We start from the raw sequence: 19723 nt of genomic DNA on the forward strand, positions 1-19723 counted from the left end.
ACGCAATTGCACATGGCTGCATGACCCAGGCAATAAATGCTGATGTGGAAATGATGTACAGATAGGAACACAGGAAGCTGTCTTATATACAGAGGTAGATGGTTGGTCAAGCTACTTCATTTCAGTCTATTTTGAGTGGCAGCAGCACTTTGGGGTTTTAGACTAGGGTCCTTTACTGCTCTACCCTGAGAAACATAGGAGTAAACTTGAGAGCTTCTGTATGCAAAGCATGACCTCTGTTACTGAGCTACCCCTACCTCCCCTACTGTGGGATGCTAAAGTGGCTAACAGTACAATCCTATTGATGTCTACACAGAAGCAAGTCCCACTGAGTTAAATGGAACTTATTCCCAAGTGTGTATAGTGTGCAGCCTAAGAGATTTTTCAACATCATGATTACCATCAGATGAAGCACCAACAGGAGTAAAAACTTTTTGACAGCCTCTCCATGGCAGGTATTACATTTAAACTTCTCCTAATACATCAACTGAATTAGCATAGTCAGTGGCTAAATATTAACTTATATAGATTCAGCTGAGGTTCGAGTAGTAGGAAAATTTTCCCCATAAAATACCTTCCTTCACTGCCCTTCCAGAAAATAGTGACTGGTTTCTTGCTTACCTCTCTGACCCAAACTCTTTTTTCCCTGCTCCTTCCAGCCTCATACTTCCCTTCTGGCCTTGTCCTTATTTCCTGTTCTCACTTTCCCTAGCAGTATTTGTTCAGACGACAAGCAACAGGCAAATGGGAAAAATGCCTGGGGTCAACCTTCAAATTTCTACAGTCCTAAAACCATAACAACATAAGAAGAGCCCCGCAGGATCAGGCCAAAGGCCCATCTAGTCCAGCTTTCTGTATCTAACAGTGATCCACCAAATGCTTCAGGGAGCACAAAAGACAGCACAACACAACCTGCTTCCTGGTGCCCTCCCCTCTATCTAGCATTCTGAGGTAGTCTACTTCTAAAATCAGGAGCTTGCACATACCTATCATGACTTGTAATCTGTGATGAACCTTTCCTCCAGAAATTTGTCCAATCCCCTCTTAAAGGCATCTAGGCAAAATGTCATCACCATTTGTGGCAAGGAGTTCCACAGACTAATTACAAGCTGGGTAAAGAAATACTTTCTTTGTCCTAATTCTCCCAGCACTCACAGGGGAATCTCTACACTTCTGCATTAGAGGCTTGACTTGGTCCATTTTAGGTCTTACCTGGAGACAAACCTAATGTCTATGGGATTGTGTTATTAAAATGTCAGTGGTATTGAGAAATACAGTATGTCCTTCCAGTCTTACTACGTGACATAGTATGCAAACTTTTACCAAAATAGCTGATGTTGATTGTCAAGTAGAATGTGAAAGGAAGGCAGAACAACAGGAGAAAGCAGAGTAAAGATGATGCAGGAACATTAAGAAAGTACTTGCCAGGGCCTATGAGAGAAATTTTATCAGGGGGTACAAAGTTTCTTTTGGGCCCCTTCCCATAGGAGGAGAGGGCAATGGGGGCAGGCAGAATGGGGGGGGGGAATAGGGCAGGGGGAGGGTGCTGACAGCCACAATAGTCTTTGGATCTCAGGTCTACTAGGCTTCTTGATGCAGAGCTCAGGTCTACCCTATCATGTGGCATTGGCAGCTAGATAAAGTAATATGGAAAACCAGACACACTCCTAAGTCTCTGAAATTTCTGAAATATAGAAAATTGATTGCAGAAAATTAGCATCATTGTATTTAGGCACACACTAGAATGGACCAAAATGAAGTTCTGCCCCGCAGCTGGGTCCCTGAGCTTCTATACACTCCTTCATGGTTATGGGATCCACAAGCCAGAGAGCTACTGCAGCAGGCCAGTTTCCTCCCAGATTTGACACTGTGTTAAGGAGGGTCATGGATGCTTTTCTGGTTCTGGTGTATATGGCTTGCAGCAGCAGTTAACACTGCATGCATGTGGTTGTGCTGCAGCATCATGCGCAGGCAGCGAGTTCAGGTGAGATAGGAAAAGGTCAGATTCCAAGAACTTTCCAGGCCCCATCCTTTGGCTCCTGGACCCCCTTTCTAACCTTGGGCCTGGGTATAATTACCTCCCTCTCCTAGGCCCTGGTACTTGCCACAAAATGCAGTGATCACATGAGGTCCAGTAGAGTGTATTAAGGGATTCCATCTTTTACCAAACAGGTCTTCTGTGCCTTTATCAGCTTTGTAACATATAGCAAATTTAGCAGATGAAGCTGTCTTCATCACTGTATCTTTGCACTGCTGCCCATTAATCTTATTTTTATCATGCAGCTATTGCTACCTTTTGAAGCTGCCTTACACAACAGCCCTGATTTTAAGAACAGATTGTTAACAGATTTTAGTTTTGATTTAAAGTACTACAGGCTTCTGAGCCATGTTGAGAGAATAGTAAATCATTGTCTTTATAAATATTAGGAATGATATGCTTGCTCCATCTACTGGGCAATTTTTAAAACTCATTCAACGGGTTAAGTGTACGGGGGGGTCCTTTTCTGTTTCTGATTTTCAGTACATATTCTTACTAGCGACTCAGTTGTTCTTAATTTTCACCAATGAAAATTTTGAAGATGAAGAGGTGGCTTCCAGGATAAACTCCTTCATGAGAACTCCTTGCTTGATCTATAACTTTCATGCCAATTTTTAAAAACAGGGTGATCCAATCAGATATCATGTAGGTAGCTGTAACTTTGTCATTGGTTGTGTGATGTAATTTAGCTACATGACAGTGTCTCAGAAACTCATATCAGAGTGAGTGCACCATACATTGCCCTCACTGAATAGGATTCCTGATACTGCCAGGCAGACAATCTGATTTGACTACATGGTGATGCTACAAACACAAATCAAAGTTAAGGCAATTAATGTATTTGGGAAGCTCATTTTTTAAAAATTTCTGGTCAGTCCACACCAGAAGCACATGGAGAACATGTTTTCCAGTGATAAAGAAGGAGAACAACATGTGTATGTGGTGGGGAAAGTGCTTCATTAACCCTTTTCTGTACCATCACCTAAGATAAGCCAGAAGCCATATTCCATCTTGATTTGTGACAGAAGAGTCCTCAGCCCAGATCGACCTTTACATCACTGGGTGCACTGACTGCGACATAGGGCTCCTTTCTGTCCTCATTACAGGTCTCTAAGGACAGTGACCAATCTAATTATAGCATCTCCCTGCAGGACAAGCTACATGTTATAAATGTGTGTGTTTGGCTCCCACCTTTTTTCTTTTTAACAAATATCACAGGAGAGGCATGCATAATTGCCCAAAACTATGGCAGAAGGGTAGGGATGTTTTAGCACTTAGTTTTCACCAGTAACAGTCACAATTGCACACCCTCTGCACGCTATTTATAGTAAAGAAAAAAAACTATTCTATTTCCTTTCAACAGAAGCTGTTTGTTTACTATAAATAGCATGGAAGGTATGATTTTAACTATAGCAAAAGCCAAGTTCTAAAATCTTCCTGCCACATTCCATCTCTCCCTCCCTCCCTCCCTCCCGCCCTCCCACACACACACACACACACACACACACACACACACACACACACACACACACACAAAATTTGTTAAAAAAAATAAGGGGAGGACATGGGGTGGGCAGGTTTGAAGGGGATTTGGCAGCAGCAGCAACCACCAAAGCCTAACCCCCTTCCTGGATCCAATCCTGATGCGCAGGTCCATGCAGAACCTGATCAGCTATGTAGCTAGGGCAGGTCTGAGTAGACCCCTCCCCATACCACAGAGGCTTACTCCCTAGTAAGAGAACAATTACAGCTGCCCCCCACCATAAGATGCAGTGGCAGCCATTTTGCCAGCGCTGCATCAATGGGAGGAGAAGCGGATTGGACTGGATCGTAAGATATTGAAAAGAATGAAAATAGAACATCTTCATGCTTGTTGCTTTTACATTTTGAAAAGGGGACCTTATTTTATTAACTGAAGTATAAGAAGCAGAATCATGATGGTTTCAAATTTTATTTTTTTCAGATATTTCTTTTCACTTCTATTATTCATAATAGCCACCAGCCCTTTTTTGTCAATAGAATCTCCAAAGATATGAGTACCTGGGAGAGCAGCAAAAAACGGATGAACACATGAAAAGGCTAAACGCTATCAATTCAGAAAAAATTGAGACATCTCACAAAAAATAGGTCAATGCCACAAGTGTTTCTGGTACACATCTTGATTACACACACATACACACACACACACACACTCTTTCGTGGTTCAGAAATGACTTCATTTCTCATAGTTCAGACAAATGAGTCAAGATGGTATAGAAAAAAGGAGCCAGAAACTGATATTATGATAGAAAGTCATTATGCCTTTTCTCAGATCACCTTTTTTCCAGCTTAGAAAATGTGTGGAGATTTAGTGAAATAATGTAGATGGGTGAAATTTCAGAAGCATTTGGCTTTATCATGAGACTGCAATTTAGAACAATGAAGTGCCTGTCAATTCCCTTTATTCACTTGGTTCTAGAAAGTGTCTCATAGAGAATATTATGTAGGCACCTTAAACTGATTGTTAGCATCACATAGCAACCAAAGTAAGCAGATATATTTGGTGCCATCTGCTATTATTAATGGTTATGATTAACAGTCTCAGTAGGAATATGTGTTATTTGTTCATATAAGCCCTCTATCTAAGCAAAGATTCGCTGATTTTTCTTCCTACAAGGTTCCTTTTATTCTCCCCCCCCCCCAGTCCTGTACTCTGCCGTGTCCCAGGGGACCACCACAAGTCATGATGCCCAGTACCCCTGCTCCAGCACGAGGGGTCCACCTGCTTCCCAACAGGCTCCTGCTGCCCCATATCCTGGTCTGGGGCACCTGCCACAGGGATTGTGGACTACTGTTGAGCTGTTTCCTTGCTTCCTCCAACCATTAAAGTTGTCTGGCTGCCATTCTAGACAACCAGATGGCCACAGTCAGAAGACTGATGGCCTCAGGCTGGAGACTTTATGTCTGGCTGAGTGACACAATGATGCCCTTCCAGTACGCACTGCACACCTGTTGCACACCTATAAAGGGTGTGTGTTCTGGGTGCCTTCTGGGTGACTGGGTGGGCATCTTTTCATCCTGTGCCTTCCTTCCCTCACCTCACTGTTGCTCTTGTTTTGATCTGTCAGTCTCTTAAATAGACTTCATTTACTTCTATGGTTGTGTCTGCCTGATCGCAGTTCACTTGGAAGGGAGAAGGTTACCATGCCTACCAGACCACTCAGATTTGCTACTGTTTGGCTTTAAGTGGGGCTCCTCAGATCAGAGATACAGAAGAAAAATTTGCAGAAGACAGTCTCTTTTTCTCTGGGCTCCTAGTTTTGGATGGTGGCAGTGAAGACTATGATTGTCCCAGTATACCCAGTAAAAGAAAGTGATGCAAAGAACTGAAAGTCACTGCTAACTGCCTCTGGCTTTCTGCCCTCTGGTTTCCCATACACATGCCACAGAAAGAGCCCTCATGGCCATCTCCCTCCAATCCAATAAGTAATGTAATCAGAGAATAAAGCATCCAGGCCCTGGTGCACAGCAACAATGTCACTGATTCACAACAGCACCAAGGGGCCTATAATTTTAAGAGTGCATCCCACCACACATTGCCTAGATTCTGCTCCAAAACAGAACTGAGAGTGGTGAAGGGGTAGACTCCACAATTCTAGCAAAAATTTAAAAGGCCCAGAGTTTATGGCATTTAACAACATCTTGGTACTGTATGTCATGGGGAAAACCATATCCGTGAATTCCATAACACATTTCAGAATAGCATGCATTCATTGTGGTAGTATTGATATGAAATATTGGTGGCTTTTAAGAACCTAACTGCAAGGTGCTAAATGCATCAGTGTGTAGTTACAGGCTCATGTTTGCTCATACAGGCTCACATCCACTTAGGGTTGCAGTTTAGATTGGGATTGTAGTACAGTCTTTTTAACCCTTTATCTCTGGCCTACTTTTCTGCAGAAAATTGCCTCTAAGAAACAGCCATTAAACTTTAAGAGTGTCATTGCAGCAAATGGCACATTTGGGATTATAAAGCCATTTCATACTGGTGATACAGTCCAGTGCTGAAGGATTAAATGCCCCCTACTTTTATGATGCAGTTCCAGTCCAAACTATAGCACCATACACTTGCTGCACAGGTGTCAACATAAACCTGTAACTACATGCAGATACATTTAGTATCATGTGACGTTTGGAGGAATTCTCCAAAACTGTCTGCAACTACCAGTACTTTTCATACCCTCTTGCTGGTTCTAAATCAGTTTTCAATTGCAGTGCCAATGCATCCTGTACAGTGGAGTGTGTATGCTGTTCTCTAGCTATAGGAACCAGAATTTCCTTCTCACCTGAAGACCAACATTATCTGCTTGTCCGCCTTTCATTAGCTGAGAAATAAAAAGGCCACAGGCAAATTCAATACCTCCTCGCACACTTATTCCAAGGCCTTCAGGATGAAGGCGATCCAACCTCACCTCTTTCAGTTTTCTGCAAAAGTTGGAAGACAGAGCAGGATAATGAGACAAGACAAGGATCTACAGCAGAAATGTAAATGTTTCACAACACAATCCTAATGGAGCAGTCTGAAGTTGCAGCAGCAGCAATGCTGGCCTAGAGTGTTGCAAACATGCCATAAAGTTCAGGGAGGGTGTGTAACAGTGTGGGGGAAGGGTGGAACAGGAGTGAGACAGGGGGTAGGATGAGCAGAGGAAGACTCCACAATATCCCAACCCCCTTCCTTGGCCTGGCAGCCTTACACGGGGTTTCCAGGACTTGCGAGTGCTCCTAGGAAGCATCACTGGAGCGGGCATCCAGTGCCTCCTAGTGCCACCTGGTTCCATGCTGCTCCAAGGGAAATGTTGACCCCCATCGGTTGTGCCCAGAGCTCTTCTGAGGGCTGGAGAGGCCACACATGACCTTTCTGGCCCTCAGAAAACCTTCTAAGACCTCTAGAAAACCTTAGGGCGCAATCCAAAGCACGCCTTATGCCGCCCCAAGTCCCTTGGGCCGGCATAGGAGGGTTGCAAACATGCCGTAAAGCATGTTTGCGCATCTGTCACTGGGAGCCGCGTCAGCACATTTACATGCACTGACACATGGAGGCAGACAGAAGCCTCCGCCGCGGTTCCCACGCTGCTGCTTATGTCAGCACTTTTGCACGGACGCAAGCAGCAAAGGTAGGCATGGGGGAGCGTGGGGAGGGGGTGTGGGGAGGCGTTCCTGGGCAGGGAGAGGGCAGGTGTTCGGGGAGCTGGGGCAGGGCTGGGAACCGGTGGTTATGCCGGATCCCAACCCCCGTCCCCGGGGAGTGCGGAGCGGTTTCATGCTGCTCTGCTCTCCTTGGACTTGCGCCACCTCCGGAGGTGGCGCAGGTCTGAGGAGACCTATAAGGGTGCGTAATCCTTACCCATGGGTAAGTGGAAGAGCTTCCCCTTGCCCGTGGCTGAGCGGCTGCAGCCAACAAACCTGCGTTGGATGCAGCGCAAGCCTCCTGGCTTGCCTGCTCCAGTGCAGGTTTGGATTGTGTCCTTAGAAACGTATTTCTGGTTTTTTGGATAAAACCAGAGGTACCTTTCTAAAGCCTTCTGTAGGCACTTTAAGGGCCAGAGAGGCCCTCAGACAACCTCTGGATGTGTCCAGTCGGGGGGGGGGGGAGATTTCCCTCAGAGTGGCAAGGAGAATTCCAGATGCAACCAGTCCAGGAAATGGCAGCATTTCCAGGCTCATGCCAGAGTAGCACAGGACAAGAGTGTATGTTCCTGACAGGAGTGATCCTGACACTCCTTATGTTCCTGACAGGAGCATAAGGCATGGAGTGTATGATCCTGACAGCCAGTTAGACTGAAGTACTTCCCAAATAGTTGGCATACTTCCATCTAGCATTCATACTAAATGCATATGCATTTCATGCAGAACAATTGCCCAGACTGATAAAAGGATGGACATTCTTGTCAATGTTTATAGAAGAAGCAGGAATCTGAATCCATGTTATGATGTGTGAATGAAGAACCAGGTTCTGGTAGTTATTATGGATCAGTTAACAAGAACACTTCAACTGATGAAAAACTTGTGCTCATATACAGAAATGAACCTTGTTCTATACTTACCTTGATCTTTTAGGTGTCATCTGATCATATTCCACTTGATGTTTTAATGGGATAAGAGGGCGGATGGCCTCAAACAAAGGCAGACGGCTTGGTTCATTGATTACGTACTTCAGGTCACCCACCAACACTGGAAGATTCATGGATCTACAAAATGTTGAAGATAGTTATGCTGTGGATGCACACTAAATTGACAAACATACATAATACATTTTAAAGTAAAAATTAAATTTATATCAATAAAAGCTGTATTGCAGTGGTGGCCAAACCATGAATCACATGTGGCTCTTTGGCATATAATGTGCGGCTTGTGGAAATGCTCTTTTTTGCATCACAACTAACATAAAAGGAAAATAAGAAATTCAAGCTTTATAATTATTTACTGGATATAAACTGAGAGTCCACTGGACTAACAGCCCAATCCTGGGCTCGGCATACTGGCTCATAAGGCACGTTTGCAGGCCCTACCACTGGGTGAGCGCCAGTGATAGCCCAATGCTGCCCAGCACCAAGCTACTTCTGGGTGGGCACCCGACCTCCACCACTTGGCGGTCACAGTGACTTCTGAGCAGCGGTGAGGTAAGTGGGGGCGTGGGGGGAGGCAGGGAGGAGGCATTCCAGGGAGCGAGGAGGCAGACGGAGGGCAGAGAGGAGGCGTTATGGGGAGGCAGGAAGTGGGGAGAAGGTCAGGAGAAGCATGCCGGGGGAAGAGAGCGGGGGGCGGGAGGTGGGACTGGTGGAGCAATGCTCCACCCGATCCAGAGCCTCCATGTTGGGCTCGCCACCCTACATGGAAGCTCTTGATTCACAGCTGACCTTTTGGTTGGCAGTGAATTGAGTAGCCCCATTGCGGGGCTACTCCATTTACCTGGGGGAAGGAGACAAAAGTCCTCTTCTCCTGAGGAGCCACCGCCGTCTGCCTGAAGTATGTAGGATGTGTGTAGGCAGCCATTTTTGGTGTCACTGCGCACCCCAGGCAGCTCAGGATTGTCCATGGTGAGTAAATCTATTTAAGAATTTAAATGCTTCCTAAATATTGCAGCTCTCAAACATCTCTCTTTCAAATATGTGAAGTTTATCGTAAATGGCTCTTATGTAAGAAAGTTTGGCCATCCCTGCTATAGACCATAGAAAGCCAGATGTAAAGACACACACTGACTTTTATCCACTTGAGTTTCATCGCTTTGCTCTTTAAACTGATTTCAAGTATAATTACATTTCAAATTTTGTCCACATGCTTTCCTCTTTCATCCAATTTTATCTAGCCTTCCATGTTTGCCAAAGTTCTTATGTTTATTTTTTTTATTTCTGTTCATTTAGGTTTCATGCACATTTGCATGTGTTATATATTTATTTATTTTTTTCACTAACCAAAATAAATTTGGAAGCTAAATAAAACTAGGTTTTAACATTCATCCTTTTTTAAAATTTTCATCCCTGCTCAGGTCCCTTACCAGCTGAACGTGCAAAGTATTGCTGGATGTATTTACATTAGACATTTTATTTAAATATTAGCAACATTTTCCCAGTTTTGGCAAGTAGGTAAATATTGAGGTACAATTTAGTTTTGCAAGTTCAATAAAGGTTTAAATAATTAACAATGCTGAATTCATCCTGATTTCACAAGCTGCAGGCAATTCTTTATGAATGGAAAAGCAATTAGACAGTCTTGAGTGAAACTAAACCAGCTAGGCAGACAACTCATACAAAAACTGGAACTTAACACAAAGACCACTTGAGAACAGGCACATTTCACTCTATTGAATTGCTTCTATGAATTAAGATATGTCTGGAAACTATGCCCCCCCACCCCTGCATCCACTCACCTATGAAAAGTGGAAAAATATTCTCTAATACCACAGAAACTTGGGTGATGCTCTGGTAGCATTATTGCTGGGTAAAAATGCAGCGTAACTTCATTGATATTAGAAACAGCTTTCATATTTTGTGAATAACGCTTGCAACATTTTTATAGTAAGAAACACACAGGAACATAGAACAAAAATGATAATATAGGCTTTACAGATAATCTTTGAGCTAAAATTATAAAATTACTGTTCAAATACAAACAGAGTACCCAAATGATCATGGAATGAATTTATTTGAAAATACATTTTATGGCTCTGTTAATTTTTTTTTTTTTTGTATTTACGCAGCTTGGAATAAACAAACATGCTTATTTTTTCATTGTGTATTAAATGCTAGAGCCATTTTGCTAAAATTCAGCCCAAAACAGATTCTTTGCCTAATTTTCTATGGGTTAAAATGGAAAGAAAACTGAGTTTCCCCTGTGCATATCTTCCTCCTCTCCAAATGCCATACTGCCACAATGAACTGAAGCATGTAGCAAGAACTTACTGGTGGTACATCCGAAGTACATCATACAGATAGTCTTTTTCAGCTTCATTATCAATTAGCAGATCAACCTGAAAAAAAAGGATGATTTCACTGTGAACCTCTGACCACAATGCTAAAGATTTCCCAAACTCTTCAGCCAAAAAGATGGTAATCAGACAGCAAAAGCCTTTTATGTTCACAGGAAGCTTCTCGGAAAGGGAATAGCCCCCAAGAACTCTAAACCAAAACCGCTTCCCCCCCCCCTTTAAGGTCTTTGGAATTTATTTCCATGCCAAAATCTAGACATTTCACACTGCAGTGTAATACATTGTAATATCATCCCATTATCTTACCTGATAATGACTACATTGTTGAATAAATATTTTCAGAAACCTTTTAGGCCACTCACTTATGTAGCACATGACAATGCAATAAGAAGCGCCGGTGCCAAAACCTACTGTATTTGTGTTCAGTAGCTTTAAACTGCACACGCCAGTCCTCCACAGTCAACTAGATTACTTCCCGTAGCTCTTCTCTGATCTCTAGACAAAGCTTGCAGCTAGGTAGTTATTCTTTCCTCACTCTCTGTAACAGTATGTTCACTTAAACGAGTGTCGGGTTGCAAGACTTTCACTTTGCTAACTGTTCTAAAAATAATAATAATAAAAGTACAGAGTCCAGGTATATCAAGTAGCACAATGTTTGTCAAACTGTGGAGCAGGACCCACTAGGTGGGTGATTGGGTTCCCATTCATTTCAATATTTTATTTTTAATATATTAGACTTGATGCTACCATGCTACATGACTGCATTTTGGGAAATTTTACAGATATATACTGTTAACAGGCTACTATGTGTATGCTTTTAACAATGATAGTCAATGGGACTTACTCCTGGGAAAGTGTGGGTAGGATTGCAGCCTAGGATTGTTAAAAATTTTCCTGCTTGATGATGTCACTTCCAGTCATGACATCACTTCCGCTGGGTCCTGACAGATTCTCATTCTAAAAAGTGGGTTCCGGTGCTAAAAGTTTGAGAACCATTATATAGCACAACATGCCTTTATGGTTTTCCTGAAACCATAAGAACAACCAGAATATTTATGCAGCTATAAAAGGAAAATATGAAGCTGCAGTCGGATTCTTGGTCCATCTATCTAGACCACCACTGTCTGGTACTCTGACTGGCAGCAACGATCTCCAGCAGAGGTTTCTCTCAACAGAGTTATCTAAGATCCTTCTTATGGAAGACATTGGCAATTGCAGGTGGAACCTTCTGCATGCAGACTCTCTGCTCTGCTCAGGGACCATGTTATGTATGGGGTCTTGTAGGGCACAGACGCAATCACGGCCAATAACTGCACAAGGCCTCATACAAGATGATCTGGCACTGCAGGGGCAGTTGCCATGCTAGTCACAGCAGCTAGAACTAATTTGTAAGAAAATATAGAGCCATGATGCTGTATTGTTTTACAGATTAATCCTAGCACTTTAGGATTATTTGCCATGTACTCCTTACATGGCAGCCAATAGACTTGCTCTCACAGCACATCTTCTCTCTGTTCTGGCCAACACAGTATGGCTTCTTTCTCAAGCTTTCAGTTCTCCTCTTCCACCCTCCAAAGGTGGGAAAGAGAGCAGCTGCTCTCAGCAGTCAGAAGCCAGTCTGGTAAACCAGGTACCAGCAGGGAAGTCAAGTTCCATGGAGAGGGATATTCTGCATGCATTCAGAACTGAATATGCCCAAGGGCAAGGCACAGCTTGGCACCAGCACTGGTTCTTGGTATAGGGGTATGGCCTCTTTCCTTAAATCTAAGGAGTGGAATGTAAACCTTGCAGCCTATATAAGCAATATATGAAGTAATATTTGTATATTTCATAAAGCATGATAGTAGTAAATGCTATTGAATTCAATGGGACTTACTCTTTAGTAAAAATTGCAGTTGAAATAAAGCCTTTTAAAATCCCATTAATTTCAAAAGGAAGATTAAAGTTTAAAAAGGAGGATTAATATTTGAAATTCAACTATGAGTCTTTCTCTATTATACCCTTTTTAATCTTTTCACAATTTTTGAAAAATAGGAAAGATTTCCATACAATCTTAAACACACTCAATACTTCCTCTGCTACTTGACCCCCTGATGAAAGGAACTCAAAGAATCTAGGACATATTGTTAAATACTTGCCATGGGAAATGTGTGCTGAAACTGAAAATGCAGTTCAAAAATATATGTTTCAAACCTGGTTTATGTTTTTCTTTTTTGGCTTTCTGTAAATGCAAAGCAGGCATCAGAATTGTCAATTTAAAACCTCACATTTGGACTAGCAAACTTACAGCACAATCCTATGCATATATACTCAGAGATAAGTCTTATTGTGTTCAATGGGGCTTACTTCCAGGAAAGTGTGTATAGGATTGCAGACTTAGGGTTAGAAAAATTCATCAGTTAATTTGAAAAGTATCTTACGAGTTCTACTTTTCAGTGTTGGCTTTGCAAATATCATTGAGATCCAAGAATTGAGTGTCCCATGTGCACAGAGCCTACGTACATACACCCAAATATTTGTTAGCTCCTGTGCACATAATCCCTACCCTGGAGAGAAAAAAAAGACAGTATGAATTGTACATATGGAAGCTAACACATGTAAGGGAGCTGACACATGTGGCTCTGGGATATTTGAATGTATCAAAGTCAGGTGTGACAAAGGTACGATGCCCATTCCATACTCCACACATTTATTTGTACTTATATGTAGCTACAATGAAACTGGTTTCAAAACATTTTCCTTTTCTATCAAAAATGAAATACTCAGAGTAAACAACAAATTGCAAATATATGATCAGGACGGCCTGGCCAATTGTCTCCTCCCCTGAGTTCTTTGCTTTTTGCATCAGGAAGAATGTTACGTTCTCTAGCAACCAAAAAACTGAACATTTCGTGGTTTTTGTGGGGAAGGGATTTGGGGGGAAGCTGGAATGATGGTGCTCCCTGCCATGCTGCAGACCACACATGCTTACTCTTCAGAAGCACTTCTATCTCTGTTTTTATGAAGGGTAAAAAGCAATCATGACAAATACTATAAAAATGTTCTGAATAGTTTGCTATTTAATTTGCATATATCTAAGAGTGGGTCTTTGAACACTGCAGTTTGGTTTTTGGTAGCCTGGAAACTGGAGTAATCTTCCTATCTCTCCCTCACATCTCACCATAATGCTGTGGAGGAGGTTTCATGCAAGTAATAGCACTGGTGTACCGGGGGTGGTGGTGGTGGTGGTGGTGCAATTACTGTAGTAGCAATGCAAGAGTGTGAGGCTGTGCATGTGAACTGCAGAAGATGGGTGTGTGTATAAATATGAAACCTGTGGACAGAGAGAGTAAAAGGACAGGCAACTGAATTGACCTGGACATATACAGAACATATGTGGTACAGTCAGTGACTCACAAAGGGCGCCTTGCCCAAAAGTCATCTCTGCGCGCCACTAGCACAGCAAAAGTAGATATCAAAATGGTAGAACAATAAAACTAACAGGTCTGGTCCAGAGAACTACAGGTATTCATTAGATGCATGTAATCTGTTCCACATTTGACCAAATTATTGGCTCCCATGAACTGACATATGGATCAGCCATGTAAAAGAGTAAGAGTGGAGAACTGCAGAAAATCTCAAGTTCTGTCTCTGACATCTCTTCTTAAAAAGATTGTGGAAAGCAGGGCTAGGGCAGTACTAGAGGTACCATTTCTAGTATCCTTACAGGGATGACAAAGGCAAAGAGATTTCAGTGCTGGGGTGGAAAGCAAAATTCAAATAGCTACATCTGGATATATTCAAGATCAAACTGTCCCAAAGCCATGCATTTGAAAGTATATGTTGTAATTGCTTTTTTTTATATTGCTGAGGAACAAGCATAGATGGTCTAGACCAGTGTTTCTCAAACTGTGGGTTGGGACCCCCTAGGTCAGTAGTTTTCAAACTCTTAGGAAGAGTTTGAACCGCAGCAAGTCTTGGCAGGGGCAGGGAGAGGCAGTGACGTGATCCCCAGGATCCTGCAGCTAATGGGGCTGCAGGGACTGGGATACACTCACCAGTCCCTGCAACAGCCGTCCTGTGGTGCAGGGAGCCCTGTGTGAGCATCTGCAGGGCTCACCAGGTCATCAAAAGTGAAAGTGGAGCAATTGTGCTCCACCTCCACAAAACCGGAAGTGGAGTGCGATTGCTCCACTTTCACTTTTGAAAGGCTGGGGAGCCCTGCAGACGCTCATGCAGGGCTCTGCACACCCCAGGACGGCTGCTGCAGGAATTGGTGAGTGCATCCTAGTCCCTTTGTACCCCCTGATAAAATTCCTCTCAGGGGCCCTGTTCTGGGTGACCCTGCTGCTGCCAGTACTGAGCATTTAGGGGTTGGCTCAGTTGGGCAGGCCCTCTGATGGTATAGGCTATCGGTCGCTGCCTTACCTCTGATGTCACCCTTGCTTCTAATCTGGGAGAAGTGAGACCTATATAAATACATTGCAACATTGCTGCAAATTAACATCAGACAATACAGAAGAAAAGTAATCTGCAGTGTGCACACTCACACTCCTCCATTGTCCTTTGTGATTATAGAATGATTGTATTACCAAAGAAACCGCCCAAATCAATGTGATCAGGCAGCCATGTGCTCAAAACAGAATGTGCAGAAACTGAAAGGCAATACATCCATATATGACAGCTTGTTTAAAAGAGCATGCACATATTTAGTTGCTTCTGAATGGGAAACAGTGCACGGGCTATTAAATCTAGAAGGAATATAAGCAGTGCGTAATGTCCTGTATGACATTACTTGGCCTTTCTGGCAGCAGCAAATCACATAAAATAAGAAAATAAAAATAATCATGACTAGATTTGACATGTGGTTTATTCACTGTAGATCAGTTAGAAATGCTTTTTGTATACAGATACAGAGAACATTGTGAGCTGCTTTGGCTAGGTTTAAGTTATTCTTAGGTTAATTTATTACCTAATTCTATACCCCTCCCCCCACTGCCAATGCAGTGGTGCCAAAATGCCAACTGCTGCATGCTGTGGTGGGGAGGCAGTTGCAGAAGTCTTCTCTGTGTAAGGTAACGATTGTTCCCTTACCCAGAAGTAACCCTCCATAGCATGAGGAGAGGGAATCTACTCATACATCTGCTAGCTAAACATGGCATGTGTCCATGTCTGTGTGGACCCATGCCACAGGATCAGGTCTGGGAAGGAGGTTAGGATGCAGCAGCTGCCACTACTGCTGAACCCACTTCCTGGTCCCAATCGGCCTATTCTCTGCTCCTCCTACCTCTCCCACTGACTTACCTGCTATGGCAAGCACTGCTGTTGGGGGGGGGGAGGGAGAGAGATGGAGACAAAATGCTAAGTATTTCAGGCAACTAAATGCTAGTGTAAACAGCCCCTACCGCTCACTTGCAGAGCAGGGAGAGTAAGGTGAAGGAATTAACTGGTAGGCTGAAAATCAAGCACTTCAGTTTGTAGGACTGAACTATTGCACAGAAGTTTAAAAATTGCAGGATAATGTGCTTCATTTTTTCTCTATTTTATTTTACATTAACTATGAGAATGCTAATAAATCTTAGTGTAAATCAATATCAGAGATAATAAAGGTATGTAAAATAAAATTAACACTGAGTTATGCATTTGGTATTTACTTTTTCTATAATTGTATGTCAGAATTTTCAAACAAAAGATTCAAGGTTTGCATTGCATAATTTTTTTTTAATGTAGGCCATAATATGGATAAGTACAGTACTATTTTCCGTATTGCTTTACTGCTAGTAAAGCTACAGTCCTAAACACAATTAAATGGGAGTAAGTTCCTGTGAGGCCTCCCTGCAGGGGGAAGGGAGGGGAGGGGGGCCCCCTGGTGGGGACCTCAGACTAGTTCACCAGAAGAAAAGGGGGTTGCGTCACCCAGTTCCTCCTCTTTGAGTTGGCAGCACTTGCCAGAGTCAGGAGCAGGGGCTGCTGTCCACAACTCCCAACTACCTTGTTATCCCTGGCCTCCAGGTTTATGTAGGGCAGGCCCCTCCCCTCTGGCCCCTCCCCTCATAGGGAAGGTACAAAAAGGGTGTGTCTCTAGAACTGCCCTCCCCTGGGATTACCACAACTCCTCCCCTTCCTCTCTCTGTCTCCCTCCCACCTCCTCTTACCTGGAGCTACCAGGATTGTTCCTGAGATGGCTGGGGAGGCTGCTGCCTCTACTCTGGTCTCTGCCTTTGGGGGGTGGGCTGACTCTGCCCACCTGGGTCCTGTAGCTCTGCAGATGATGTTGGGAGGTCCAGCTGTGGGCTCCCGATGTCGTAGCCAGGTGCCCTGCCCAGCAAGGCAGGGCCCGACTGGCTGGGTGGGGGAATGCTCCTCTTCTCCCCCCCCCCCGAGGCAGGGGAGGGGTGGCTGCCCAGCAACCAAATAGCCTGCATTCTGTCTCCCCCTTCCCTCCTCCAAGGTGGAGGAGGGAAGGGGGGGTTGGCGCACAGTGTTCCTCTGCTGTGCTTTGCCGCCCACAGGAGTGCCCAGGCAGCATATGGGGAGGAGGCCCCATGTTCCACCAGCTTCCTCCCTGATCCTCTGGCCCAGAAGTCTTCTCCCTGGGTAAGTTGGGGACCTGTGGGAGGAGGGGAACCCTGACAGTCCCATTGAACAGAATATTTACTTCACTATTCATGTATAAGTTTGTGTTGTTAATATGTTCTTATACTAGGTTCTTGAAAGCTAATGAAGCAATGTTTTTTAAACTAGTCAAATCCAACAGTCATCATTCCCAAAAGTAAAAGTTTTAAAGGCAATTCTGATTGGTCCCAGAATGATTTATGAATATTATCAGCATGAGAGGCCACAAGTACAAAGTACATGGTAATAAAATGTTAGAGTCACAGCTGCAATATGTCTGCTACTGCCTAGACCAACACTGACAGTTAATATCCATCATATAATAGTCAGTTATACAAGCAGACATCTTTTATCTGAACCCATGTGCAATCCTACCCATGGTCATGTTTCTTCTGAGTTTAACCGGACTTAGTGTGTATATGATTGCATCCTTAATATTCTTTAACTTCAATTTTAGAACTAATTTTTCTCATCATAGGATTACTGGCAGCAATATATTTTCTTAGGTAGCTTTCATTCCTCATTATAAAGGACAAAGGAGAGGTGCATGCGTGTGTGCGTGCGTGTTTATGAAGAGAAGCAATCCTAAAAGCACTTACCTGGGTATAAGTCAATTGAAATCAATGGAACAGCACAATCCTATGCATGACTACTCAGAAGTAAGTCCCATTATGTTCAGTGATGCTGAATCCCAGGAAAGTGCATATGGGATTGTGGAGGATGACACATGACTGAAAGTCAAACCCTACAAACTGAATATCAAAATGTGAGCTGTAAAAAGGATAGTTTCTAAATGTACTAGAGACTGTTCCTGGAACTTGTTCATAATGTTTCCTCTCTTATTTCCTTCAGAACTTGCCTTGGAAACCACACTTCTATAAAACCTTTGGCATAATACCTTGGTCCTCATTCCCTACTGTAACTAAGCCTAAGTCTATGTAACTGAAATAATCACATATTCTTCCCTGGTTATCCCTGCCCTGTTTTTGTATTGTAAATTGCTCAGGGTAGGTAGTGCATTGCACTATATTTAAAAAAAAATGAATATATTCTGATAAAGTTTTATAGAGCAAGCATGAAGCAGGGAAAAAAGCAGAAAAAATGCAGCAATGTTTTCTAATGCATTTGTACTCTAAATGTTCTTTCCAATTCACTTGTGTATTAAATTAAAAAGCACATACAGGATATTGAATAAGGTATATTGGCAGTGCAACAGTAAAAACCATTTACTGTAAAAACAGTAAAAACCATTTTAGTTTTTACCAACAAATGTCAAAGTTTTTGATGTTAAGTCCAGGTTGAACAAAACTCAATATATCATTTATCCCCTCACCCTGCAACACTGTACATTTTCATTGACTCACAGCCCAATTCTATGCATGTCTACTCAGAAGTAAGTTCCATTATTGTCAATGGGGCTTACTCCCAGGGAAGTGTGGATAGGATTGGGTTGTCAGATGTCCTTTTGTGTAATCCCAGTGTCACATACACATCACGGAAACTGCCAAGGACAATGTTTATATTCATTTTGCCTTTCAAGTAACACATGTACTTAGTTTGTTTTTCTGGATGTGGTCAAATAATGGTACAAGTGCAAGTGGCCTTACACTCTTGGGTCAAGAATTTATTTTTCTCAGTGTTGGCTGGCAGTGGCTCACTTTCACTTTTTTTTTTAACATTTAGGGTAAGAACAAAAGAGCTATTATGCAATACACCTAGCCTTGCCAAGTCTCTTGGTCATTGACAAAGAAGCACTTTGTAAAAATAAAAAAAGGGGGGGGGAGATCTTTATGAAAAGTTTTCTTTTCATACCAGATCATTTGGTGAGTTATTATTAATGTGAAAAAAGTTCAGAAACTGCAACCAGTTCCTGAACCTGACTTTGCAGTGCCGTAAGCTGTATCCTGCTAGATCCATGTCCAGTCTGGGAAAAGATGGATGACACCAGCAAGCTGACTGGTGATGCTCCTACATTTCCAGTCAGCCGTGGCAAGGGTGGCAATGCGGGCTGCCTTCTTTCCTCCCCAGAGTTTTTTTCCTAATCCCCCACACCTCTGAGTCCCTGGGAGAGAGGCTTTGTTCTGCTGAAAGGCACACTTCAGCCTGTGCTCCCTCGCCCCCTCCCTCCCTCCCCTGCTGCTTGGTCCGAGTTAATTGATACCAAGAGTCCATAGTCCCAGCAAAATGTCACCCTCCTTTCCTTTGCAGCAGCTTTTACTGCTTACAGGGAAGGGCAGAAAGTTACAGGTTCGCAAAGGAGGCAGAGAATCGTTTGGAAGGCAGTAGTGTACTTCTCTCTTACCTTGTGCCTGAATTCCCTGGCCACCTTCCGCTCCATGACAATGGGGAGAGAGACCCTGTCTTGGCTTTCCCCCAGGGGAACCTTCTTCTGTGCGCGCACTCAGCGGATGATGTTTCCTCCGAGTTCTGGGCACAGGTTAGTTCGCAGAGCTTGAGACCAACACTAGGGGGCGCAGCACAGCACTGCGTGAAAAGCCTTTCCAGCCGAAAGGCACGCACCTGTTCCTATCACCTGCTTTGACATTTTCTTCCTAGCCTTCGTTGCCTTCCATTAATGTCAGTGAAAGAGACAGTATGTCAGTTTCTACTGTAGTGTGTACAGATGC

At 43.3% G+C, this 19723-nt stretch overlaps 1 protein-coding gene across 1 annotated transcript in view; it reads right to left on the reverse strand.

The window, feature by feature from the left end:
* USH1C (USH1 protein network component harmonin) overlaps nt 1–19434 on the reverse strand; it is a 78629-nt gene extending 59195 nt beyond the window's left edge. The window contains exons 1-4 of the mRNA XM_066619390.1: nt 19399–19434; nt 10477–10544; nt 8122–8265; nt 6364–6502 (exon numbers count right to left, since the gene is read on the reverse strand). Coding sequence (XP_066475487.1) covers nt 6364–6502; nt 8122–8265; nt 10477–10544; nt 19399–19434 — 387 coding nt within the window. The remainder of the gene's footprint in view (nt 1–6363; nt 6503–8121; nt 8266–10476; nt 10545–19398) is intronic.
* Between the last annotated feature and the right edge of the window lie 289 nt (nt 19435–19723).

This window comes from Tiliqua scincoides, chromosome 1, assembly GCF_035046505.1.
Source record: "Tiliqua scincoides isolate rTilSci1 chromosome 1, rTilSci1.hap2, whole genome shotgun sequence".
NCBI lineage: Eukaryota > Metazoa > Chordata > Lepidosauria > Squamata > Scincidae > Tiliqua > Tiliqua scincoides.